We start from the raw sequence: 10,885 nt of genomic DNA, 5'->3' as shown, positions 1-10,885 counted from the left end.
CATATCAAGAGGCAAACTCATTCTGGAAATGATGGGCAGCTTGTAGTTTCCCCAACCTCTTTCCCGGCAGAGCATCAACACCGCCCCCTTCCACCACCCCCACCCCATCTGGTCTGCTTCTCCCCGCCCCCCAGTTGTTGTCGAAGTCTGGGGGTTGGGGCTGGACCCCCTGATTGCGTAAGAGCAAAAAGCGAAGGCGCAATCTGGAGGCTGGGAGATTCAGAGCGCACAGAGTTCGAGGGAAACTTTTATTTTGAAGAGGCCAAGGGAGGGGGGGGCTTCATTTCCTGACAGCTATTTACTTAGAGCAAATGATTAGTTTTAGAAGGATGGACTATAACATTGAATCAATTACAAAAAGCGGTTTTTGAGCCCATTACAGTTGGAGCTAGAGGGAGAGAAACAGAGGAGGGGACTCCAGGAGAGGACTGGAGGCCGTGGACACACTTTTTACTCCATATGTAGGATTTTCATTGCGAATTGACAGAGAAGGAGAAGGTAAGGGAGGAGAAAAAATGATTTTTGCTTCTAAGACAAGTCCCTGATCAGGCCCTCTGGGCTGGAAGTGAAGTAACTTCACTCAAACTTTGGGCGATGAGAAAAAAAAAATTGGAATTGAATTCTAGCAGTGTGTCTAGAGAGTAATTTATTTTGAATAAACTTCACTTGGAGGGAAGATAACCATAGAGTTCGAAAGTCTAGGGATTTTAAAAAAACACATTTTCCAGACCTATTTTTAAAAGCAGTGTTTTTCTAACAACTCTATGGCCTCCCAAAGAAATTGTTCAGGCTTACATTTTTGAGGTTTCTTTTAGGGTTGGGGGTGGTATTCGTGTATACTGGGACCAGCACCAAGTAATGCTGGGAGTGGGGGCAGAGGTGTTTGCCCTCTTCTTGGCAGTGGGTCCTGGAAGGCGACAGGTTTTTAATGAGTATTTTCATTCCTCGCCCGCGGTTTGGCGGGACAGCGCTGCAGCCGCTGGTGTGGAGCGCGGCTGGAGGACCGGGGGAGGTGGGGAGAGAGGAGCATCGAGTGGGGCGCGGAGGGGGTTGCGGGGAGAGGAGGCGTGAAAGGCTCGGCTGGAGACGGCTGGACCTTGGGTGCCCGCCGGGTGCACATGGCGCCGGCCGAGGGCGCGTAATTACTGGACGGCGCTGCGCCGGGTGCGAGCTGGGGCCAGACGCAGCACAACCGTGGCGGCTGCAAGATAAGCAGACGCGGCGCGGACTTGGGGAGCTCCCTAGTGGTTTGTGGGATCGGGGAAGTGCGAGGGAGAGCGGGCGCCGGCCCCGCAGTGCGCTCGGGTTGCGCGCCCCAGCGCGGGGGCGACGGCGGCGCGGGCGGGCGGGCAGGCAGGCGGTCTGGAGTAATGACAAACACATTTGGCCTCGAGTAAAGAAGTCATCGTCGCCTCGCATTCCAGCAACTGGGATTTGAGGAATTTCGAACTGCGCTCCAAGGGGCCCTCATTGTGCGCTGTGGTCCCCACCCCCACCCGTCTCGGAGCGCCCCCTTCCTCGGTGAAATCATTTCTGCAAAGCCCCGGGGCTCTGCTACTGCCCAGCCCCGGCCGCAGGAAGGAAGGAAGGAAGGTCGCCAGAAAAGTGCTGAACTTCTAGGGGAAGTTAAGGACGATTCGAAACGGAGAAACTTGGTTCCCAGGTGAGAAAGAAAGGTGGAGAGAACCTCCCACACTTCCTCCCTCCAGGCACCCGAGCCCTGGACCCGCCTCGCGTGCCCCTTTCCGCGCGGGGATGCGTGGCACTCGCCGCCTGCGCTCGCCCTGCCTGCTTCATCCTCTCCAGTGCCCCCTTTCTCTATTCCACTCCCTGTGTCGGCCTCCCTGCCCGCTCCCTAGCCGTCTCCTCGCGCCCCTCCTTCCTCCGCCGTCTATCCCCATGGAAATCGGCTTTTACACGTGAGATTAACTTCTCCCGGCAGCGCCAGGGGAGCGGGCGGCGTCCTCTTGGCTCGGAAACTACTGGGATCAGCGGTTCTGTTCGGAAAGGGTCGCGGCCAGCTCTAAGCGAGAGGGAGTGTGGCCCGACCCGAGTGCGGCTGCCCGAGGGGGCCAGGAGCCCCGGCCGCCTGGCCAGGTGTGCGGAGCTGCCAGTGGCCTGGCCTCGCGTCTCTGCTGGGAAGGAATTGCTGGGCTGTCTGTCCGTCCGCTGTCAGTGTCTCCCGCAACCAGAGCGCCGGTCCTGCACTTTGCTCCAGCCCTGGCTAAGACCTCAGGATGTGCAGAAAGAATGCCTGGAAGGACTTGCCACTCACTCCTCCGAGGGTGAGAGGCAAACCTGGGCTGGAGAGGTGGTGTGGATGGCCCTTACCAGGTGCCAACTGCCCCGCGCCAGCCGAGCTGCCTGGAAAAGCCCGGGGCTGGGCAGTGTGGGAAATGGCTTTTTGGCTCCGCAGCTGAATTGCTCAACATTTTGGACCGACTCGCTTCGCCTCTGTCGCTGCCGACCAGAACCAGACAGTCTTTTAGAGCAGAGAGAGCCATCCAGGGCAAACGGGGCACGACAGTCAGCCGCGCAGCTCATCAGACTAACAACTCAGAGCCCAGCGAGACCCCCGGGCGGCTGGAGGGGAGGAAGGGGCGTCCCCGGCGTGCGCACCCCATCCGCTGCCGCGCTGGCTCGGGTTTTTACGTCCACCACACTCCTCCAAACCCCGTCTGACCCGCCCTGTTTTGCGTCCCTTTCCTCTTTTCCTTCACCCTCGGCTTCCTTCTTTCCACAATCCTCACGACACAGGGGGCCCTTCCTCCGCTCCCCGACAAGCGAGGGCCCGACAAGCCTCGCTTTGACGATGCCCTGGTCAGTCCCTGCTTGCACAGTCTTGCTTTTGGTTTGACTCAAGTGTAGCTGGGCTCCAGGATTGGAGTCCCGAGAGCGAAGGGGAAGGCAGAAAGAGGAGGTGGGGGGAGGCACCAGGAGGGAGCCCGTAGCTGACCCTCGGCCCTTGCACCAGACTTTAGACAGACCAAGAGGGACCCGAAGCAGAGCCCCGGCTCCTGGCCCCAGGTCCACTTTCCTCCCGGGGCGCGGGCTGGGAGGGGTGTAGGGGGAGGGGCATCGGGCCGGGCTTTCCAGCTGCAAACGCGTCTGGCGCCGAGGCGGGCCCGTTTTGTGCCTCCTGGGGACCGGCCGTGGGCGGCGCGCAGCGCCGAGACGCGTTCTGGGGACGTGGTGGCCAGCGCCTTCCTGCAGATCCCAGCGGGTGGGACTCCCTCTGGCCTCCGGGGAGCTGCGACAGGGTTACATGTTGCTGATGGAAAAGTGGCAATTCTGGGGGAAAAGCTAAAAGCCTGCTCGGTGACCTAAAGGTGCGGCTCTCGGCGTCCCTCGCGTCCAGCCTCGCGGGGTCCGCGCGCAGCATCAGCCGTCGGGGCTAGAGTTGGGGGAGGTCTTGAGGGCGCGCCCCCCGCGTGGGATGCAGGGTCGGGGCAAATTGCTTTTCCCCACCGCGCGGGCTCTGCCGGTGCTTGTCTTTTGCTGAAGTGGCTCGGCGGCATTTCCTTTTGTTTTAAACTGAACAGTGAGCCAGGGATCAGTTGGAAATGTAGATTGGAGGGGATAAAGAGGACCTCGGACTTGGGGCGCTTCCTTCCCTGCCTGCCGCAGTTTTCCGCTTCCCCGTGAAAGGGGGGCGAAGGGCGCAGGCAGGCGCTAGTGGGCGCTGGGCAGCCACGGCAGAGGCGAGCGTCGGGCAAGCGGGGGGCACCGGGGATGCGGGGTTCTTAAAGCCGAAGGGGCGCCGTCTCGGCTCGCCCGGGCCTTCTCCGCTAGCAGCTGCCCGCGGCTGTGTCGCTTTCGGGCCCATAGGAGGCGCTGGCGCGCGACTGTAACCCTAAACCCCCCCGGCCCCTCTCCCTCCACCCTGCCCGGCCCCTCTCAGGTCTCAGCTGAAAACAATACAAACGCCGAGCGTCGCGCCTGGGGCGCAGCGGCCGCTGCAGCTCTGAGGCCAGGACCGCGGCGGGCAGGGGCGCGTGAACCCCGGAACGGGCGGTCGTCGCCACCACCGCGGAGGGGACCGAACCGCCGGGGGCGTGGAGGCGGCGGGAGGGGGAGCGGCCCGCGCCGTGTTCGTGGGGGTGTGGCGGGGCAGGAGGCCGGACGGGGCAGCGCGGAACCTCCCCGGCGGAGGTGGGCGAGCGGCGGTCCCGGCTGCGCTGTCGGGGACCCGGAGGCTGAGCGGCAGGCGGGCGAGCCAGCGAGCGAGCCGGGTAAGATGCGCGGGGCGGCCGCGCCCTCTAGCGGGCTCCCGGGGCGCGGTCCCCTCTCCGCCAGCCTCGGGCGGTCGGCGCCGCTGAGGAGCGCAGCGCAGAGACCTGGGGGGCTCAGAGCCACTCACCTGGGTCACCTTCCCCTCTTCGGGAGACCTCGAATAGACGCCTCGCAGGCACTGTGTGGGCCCAAGGGGCGCTGGGTGGGCGAGAGGGGGGCGGAGGTCCCCGGGTTTGGGGATGAGAGAGGGGGTGTCATAACCATTAGATGTGGGAGAAGCGGAGGAGGAGGAGGTTGGAGGGTCCCGGGCGCTGTCGGAGGAGGAGTGGCCGACTTTTGTTTCCAAGCCCCTCGCACGATCTCCTGCGGCGCAGGCGGCCTCTTGCTGTTTGTTTGTTTACGACCCTGCCTTATTGTGCAACGGGAACAGTCGTTTCCAATCAGCCCGCGGTTCTCGGGCTGCGCAGCCGTCGCGGCCCCCGCCGGGCGGGTTTACGAGGGGTGACAATGGTGTGCGAACAGATTGGGCAGCGCGGCCGGGCAGCGGCGTCGCGGCCCCCACCCGGCGCGGCCCAGGTGGTCTCCCTCCTCCGAGTGGGCGGAAGCTCCGAGAGGGGCAGAACCCTGAGCCCCCCCAGCCTCCTCTTGAGCGGCTTTTCCTGCTAACCTGCGGCCTGGAATGGCAGCGTCGCTTTCCTGGCTCCCGAGGCCCCGCTGCCCCAGCGGATCCGCTCCCAGAGAAGATGGTGATGGTGATGGCGATGGTGTCTGTCCCTCACCGAATTCTCCTGGGGCCCCGCGGAGAGAGAGTTAAGCATTTTCGGCAGCAGTTTCCCTATTCCTGCTTCCATTCTGCGAGCTTTGAACTGAGGTCACCACGAAGCCTAAAAGTACAATCCAAGAAAGGAAGAGATTGGAAGTTAAGATTTGGGACATAAATTTTTAGCACAGAACTTCTGCGGCGTTGCGTCCCCGCAAACTCTGGGTCCCAGGTCCTCAGGCCAACACTGCCATCTGCTGGTCATACCTGAGAACTGCAACTACCCTCTGCGGGGAATGGGTCGCGGCGTCAGGAAGATGCGGTTTTTCGCCAGCTAGGACCAAGTGACAGATGTTGACTGGTGTTCTTTTCCTATGAAGCTGCGAGAATCATTTATTTTTGTGGACTTTCGTGTAGTCTTTCGCGTTAGTTGTTAATCCTTTGCATTTATGTAATGAGCAAAGCGCTGATCTACCACATCCGATTATTTCTGAGGGTACTTGCATTTCCCTTTATGACTGAAGTCCCAGTGTCAGGGGCTTGGTGATCTGGAACTCAAGTCTACTAAAAGCTGCTGCACCTAAGGTTGTCCCATTAGGAGCCACACCAGTTTGGTGACAATTAAAAGAAGTGTCACTTTAGTCTCCCATGGTTAAATATCTGGTGCGGGGAGAGCAGAAGGGTTTATGAGCTCAGATTGTCCCATAAAATGCTCCCGTGTAAAAATACTCCAGCCCCCACCCATCACTGGAATGTCTAATGGAGCTCAGGGAGCTCAAAATAACAGAACAGGCTCTGGTGGGGTGCAGATCCTGGTAAACACAGCCCCGGTGAAGTTGCCACCAGTGTAGACCAGCATTTGGGTCCCCTGGGCTGAAGTTACGAGACTGAGGAGAACATTTGTCACAGGGAAAAAAACAGGATATGTAATTTTCACAGTTAGAATTAACTTAGGAGAGCTGAAATTAACTGACCCTCGGAAATCTGAATCCTGGAGTCATCAGTGGCTTTGGGACTGTGAGAGAGTCTCGTGTGGCCTTTAATCATGCCAGGGTGGGGTGAAATTCAATATTCAGTGGCTGTGCAGCAGGATGCATTGTGCGGTTGGTGATCGGGGAGCTGGCTCTCTGGGTTCATGCGAAGAATGTTGTGCTCTTACATCTGGAAATTGCTCTCGTGTCGCTTGCTCTCTGTTTACTGTCTAGCATGTTGTCTTCGATGATAGAGTCACGATTAATGGCTCTTCACTTCTGTTTGCAGGCACAGAGATGGCAACCTGTTAGTGGCTGCAAACAGATTTGTTTCTCTGTTTATGTGACTGTATCTTGTGGTTCAACTTAAAGTAGTCCTGATAGCTACGCCAGGCCGTCACGGAATCCGAGTTCAGATCTGCTTCTCCACTGTGCAAGTGATGCAGAGCAAGTCGAATGGCCTCTGGGGCCTGACTTTCCCAGTAGGTAGAAGTTGAAGTAGCCACTCTGAGGTCCCTCTCATCTGAAACATCTTAGGAGGCTGCAGAAAAAAGAGTCTGTATGAAAACCAATAGCTGCAGTTTCTGAAGCACTTGCCATGAAGCTATGTAATGTAGTCTTTACAACATTGTGGTGAGGCAGGCCAGGACGTCAGGCGTTATTGGTCCTGATTTACAGAAGAAGAGACTGAGGTTCAGAGAGGTGGACTTGTCAGATATGAGATCAGAGCCCAGTCCGATGCCATGTTCATCATATCTTTTGAGAGAAGGACAAGAGAATGGGGGACAGAACCACAAGTCACTTGCCTGAGGGTGGACGTGGCAGAGATCTCTTCCCCCTTTGTGTCTCTGACTTGTGGCAGTGCTTTCTGAGTTGTGATTATAGAGGAAGTCCAACACAGATTGGCATGAGAGAAATGATGATTTTTTTTTAGAAAGCTTTGGATGAAGTCCATCGTTCCTCCGTGCAAAGTGGTTTGTTCTTGCTGACTCATGAAGTGCCGTGTGTCTCTGAATTTGTAACCTCAGTGACTTATATTTGCACATCTGATTTTTGGATAAGCTCCAGGATTGGGGTTCCTGATTAAGGATGAGCTTTTACTCCTAGAGGAGAAAAGAGCTGGGAAATAGCAAGACGGACTCCTAAGAGTCTCTCTACAGGGCCAGTCGGCAGGGAAGCCTCTCTTCTCTCCCATTGTTTTCCATCACCTCCCTGTAGGGCAACACTGCAATTATTCACCAGTAAATTGTCAGAGTTACAGATGAGTAATGACGTGGAACTTCACAAATACGCCTGGATTGCTAGCCAGGGAACCACTCTTATCAGAGAAGGGAGTTTGAAATCTTGAGCAAACACATGCTGATTCTCAGTATTCGCACCATTATCGCTCGCTCTGAGGCCCTGTTTTCATTGCCCACTTTGGATGTCAGTAAATAATCCTTGCTGGCAGTGGGTCCACCATATCTGGATGCACAGAAGGAAATCTGGTGGGGCCCAGCCAGGGCAGAAAACACCTCAGAGCCGGCCCTGTAAGAGCAGCGAGCCCCTCTCTCGAGCTTGGGAACGCTTTAGAGACGTTGTGTTGGCAAACCCTGCTGAAGAAATAAGGGATATAAATGTGATAAAACCCCGGCCATCGAGCTGGCTCTGGAGGGTTCCTTTGAAGTTCGCTAAGTGGATTATCGGTGGGAGGCTGATATTTATATGTACAAACACACAGGCCCTTACTGCTAATTGTGGTAAATCAGGCTGGCCAGCCTGGCTCTGGGGCCTGCTGTGCCCGTCACCACAGCGGTGGGGATACCCTGCATCCCGGGCACATGCCAGGATCTGCAGAAGCCGCCAGCCAGCCAGCATTGTGCAAAATACATTTGCGTTCACAGCACTGCAATTGTGCTCCTCTCACTATGCTGAGCAGAGAAGGAAAACAGGGCCCCAATTTGCATTAGGAAATAGTTTGGCGGGGGGGACAGGGGAGCACACACACAAGGCTGAAACACTGACCTTCTCTTGAGAGAGACCATATGGTGGATTGGAGAGAGCAATGGCTTTTGCCTCACACAGACTTCGGGTTAGAATCCTGGCTTAACCACCAGCTGTGTGACTTTGGGTCATTTGCTAAACCTCTCTGAGCCTCAACTGGCATTTCTTAAAATCAAATATGTCACAGTTTTATTATTAATAAACATGGCATACACGTGAAAACTTTGGCTTAGTAAATATTGGTTTCTCATTCCTGTCTTGGAGAAAACAGAATTATCATTGTGTCCTGTCCAACCCACCCGCTGCCTGGTTACCAGCATTCCATCTTACACTCTGCCTTTCTTCCTCCTCCGTTTTCCTGGTAGAATTCATTGAAGCGGAAAGCTGATTTCTGCAAGCAGGGCGCCTTGCCACCTGAAAGCGACATTACGTGATCAGGCTCCACCAGGCACTAGTGGGCTGTTATCTACTGGATCCTCTCCAACCAAAAAAAAAAAAAAAAAAGGGAAAAAAATGAGGGCTAAACACAGGCACACATTAAATTCCTCCCTTTTTGTTTTGTTTTTTCGACAGTTTACTCAAGAATCATGTACACACAACTTAGTTTCCAAAGTCAGAGAGGGAACACGTTAAGTCTCACGAACTCATTCCATTGCATGAGTTGGGCCTTTGAACAACTCAGGGATCCAGTACGTCCAGGCCAATGCTTACGTGATTTTTTATGGGTTATCTTAAAGCTTGTGCCCCTGCCTGGGCCCCTCAGTGGGGCCTCTTCAATTAAAACTTGGGTGCTGGGCGGCCCCAACACCCACAAGCCGCTTTACAGTTCCTTTTCCTTGACTTCGGTAAGATGAGTTTATCAGTGAGCTCAGTGGGCCTTTGCAGTCTGCCATTGAATGGGAGCCTGTGGTCTCCCTTTGGAAACTCAGGAATGGAGTCACACTTTCCTCTTCCCTGTCCTCTCCCTTCTTCACTTTCTCTACTGCTCTTCCTTCCATGCCTGTGCCCTGGGCTTTCCGGCCTTGGCCTCGATTAACCAGATTGTGAATGCAGCAGGTCCTAGGAGAAAGTGGCTAGGAGTCCAGGCCTGAGCCTGGGATGGGCCTACAGATCACAGAGTGACATCCTTTAAGTGACCTTCATCAGTGGGACTTGCAAAAACTTTAGATTAAAATGGCTCTTAAATATTAAGATGTTTGTTGCATGGTGCCAGCCCGGTGGTGTAGTGGTTAAGTTCGTGTACTTCGGCAGCCCAGGGTTTGTAGGTTCAGATCCCGAGAGTGGACCTAGCACTGCTCTCAATTCAAGCTGTGGTGGCATCCCACATAAAATAGAGGAAGCCTGGCATGGCTGTTAGCTCAGCAACAGTCTTCTGTAAGCAAAAAGAGGAGGATTGGCAACAGATGTTAGCTCAGGGCCAATCTTCCTCACCAAAAAAAAGAGATATTTGTTGTAGCCAAGCATCTTTTCCAAAGGTTGTAGAAGATGTGACCTTCATGTACTTTCTGTAGCAAGACGCGAAGCAAATGACAACACATTTTGAGCAAAAACAGCTCAAGTTTGGAAGTTGAGTAAATACATATGTTTATTTGTTTTTCACATTCTTAATTTAAATGGTTTAAAAGGAACAATCCTTCTGTACTCTTGGACACATTCCAGGACAATAAAGTGAGACTTTGGAATTTGCAAGCTGCATGCAATCAAAAAGGGTTTCAGCTTCAGATGGCTCCTGTCATGATCTTGGGGGCTATTCAGGGCATCTGATTCTTTCTTCTTAGGCATCTTACTGTTTTAACTATGAATCTTAAACTGGGATTTTTTTTTTTTTTGAAGTTCATAGCTAAAGATTTTTTTTAAATTGAGTTCATAATAGTTTACATCAATGTGAAATTTCACTTGTACATTATTTCTTGTCTCTCACCGCATAGGTGCTCCCTTCGCCTCCTGTGCCCATGCCCCACTCCCCCTCCCCTGGTAACCACTGAACTGTTTTCTTTGTCCATGTGTTTGTTAAACCGGTATGTTTTGGACTACAGTGATGCTATCAACATTCCCATAGTGCAAGCACACAGAGGACTAGGCTCCCAGGTGTTTTACTGGCTAACACTGTTTCTTTTTGACTTTTGACTTTTGCAGTTTTCCAGAACTATGGGGACTTGCCATCGGGCACTCCTGGTCTTAGGCTGTCTCCTCACAGGTATGGGTCCCAGTCCTGTCTGAACTTGTTGTCCTGGGGGAAGCCTGATCTTCTAAGTTCTGTGTTCGGGGGGCATATACTGCATATACCATCCAAAAGAGTGAAGAGAAGTAGACAATTATAGGCTATTATCTAAAGTGACCACAATCCTTCAGTTCCCTTTGCACTAATTCCATTTCAAAAAGAATGCTTTCTAGGGGCCAGCCCCATGGCCAAGTAGTTAAGTTCGTGCGCTCCGCTGCAGCGGCCCAGTGTTTCGCTGGTTCAGATCCTGGGTGCGGACATGACACTGCTCATCAAGCCATGCTGAGGCGGCCCTCCCCATGCCACAACTGGAAGGACCCACAGCGAAGAATATACAACCATGTACCGGGGGGCTTTGGGGAGAAAAAGAAAAAAAAAAAAAAAAAAGAATGCTTTCCAGTGGCAGTTTTAGTAGATACATAATCCTGGCGTTGGAATGTTGTTCGAAATAATAGTCTAAATTCACCCACTCCCCTCTTCCGCTGTCTAGGACTTGGGTTTCCCGTAGAGGTGGGTCAGAGAAATTCAAGAATGTCCAAAGGAAATAAATCATGGAGAATTCTCTTCTAGGAACTCATACCTGTCTTGTCATACCTGTCTTAAATGGAAGATGCTTAAATTGCTGAAAAATCTGAGAGCCACCTGTTCCCTTGGAATCTGACTGGTAGAATGTTTGACTCCTGGGGGAATATTACTCTCTCTCTTCCACCAGGCGGA

The 10,885-nt window shown here is 54.1% G+C and overlaps 2 protein-coding genes across 5 annotated transcripts in view; one reads left to right on the top strand and one right to left on the bottom strand.

The window, feature by feature from the left end:
• The first annotated feature begins 331 nt into the window (after positions 1-331).
• The window catches only part of PDGFRA (platelet derived growth factor receptor alpha), a 43,678-nt gene continuing 33,124 nt past the window's right edge, over positions 332-10,885 (top strand). Inside the window, exons 1-2 of one of the 4 annotated variants that reach the window (XM_046655833.1) lie at positions 332-498; positions 10,084-10,144. In XM_046655833.1, coding sequence (XP_046511789.1) covers positions 10,096-10,144 — 49 coding nt within the window. In that variant the 5' untranslated portion in view covers positions 332-498; positions 10,084-10,095. Of the gene's footprint in view, positions 499-1,543; positions 1,664-3,202; positions 3,330-3,441; positions 4,233-10,083; positions 10,145-10,885 lie in introns of those variants that run through there. The other 3 variants (XM_046655836.1, XM_046655834.1, XM_046655835.1) reach the window with 3 other exon arrangements.
• Positions 926-3,826, bottom strand: LOC124236833 (translation initiation factor IF-2-like). The gene is made up of 5 exons (XM_046655771.1): positions 3,591-3,826; positions 2,620-3,250; positions 2,332-2,460; positions 2,050-2,224; positions 926-1,362 (listed from the first exon to the last, which is right to left on the bottom strand). The coding sequence occupies exons 1-5, from the start codon at positions 3,824-3,826 to the stop codon at positions 926-928; spliced, it is 1,608 nt and encodes a 535-aa protein (XP_046511727.1).

The sequence above is a fragment of the Equus quagga genome, chromosome 3 (assembly GCF_021613505.1).
Source record: "Equus quagga isolate Etosha38 chromosome 3, UCLA_HA_Equagga_1.0, whole genome shotgun sequence".
NCBI lineage: Eukaryota > Metazoa > Chordata > Mammalia > Perissodactyla > Equidae > Equus > Equus quagga.
Note: the sequence above shows the minus strand (reverse complement) of the source record. Positions and strands in the feature narration are given on the sequence as shown.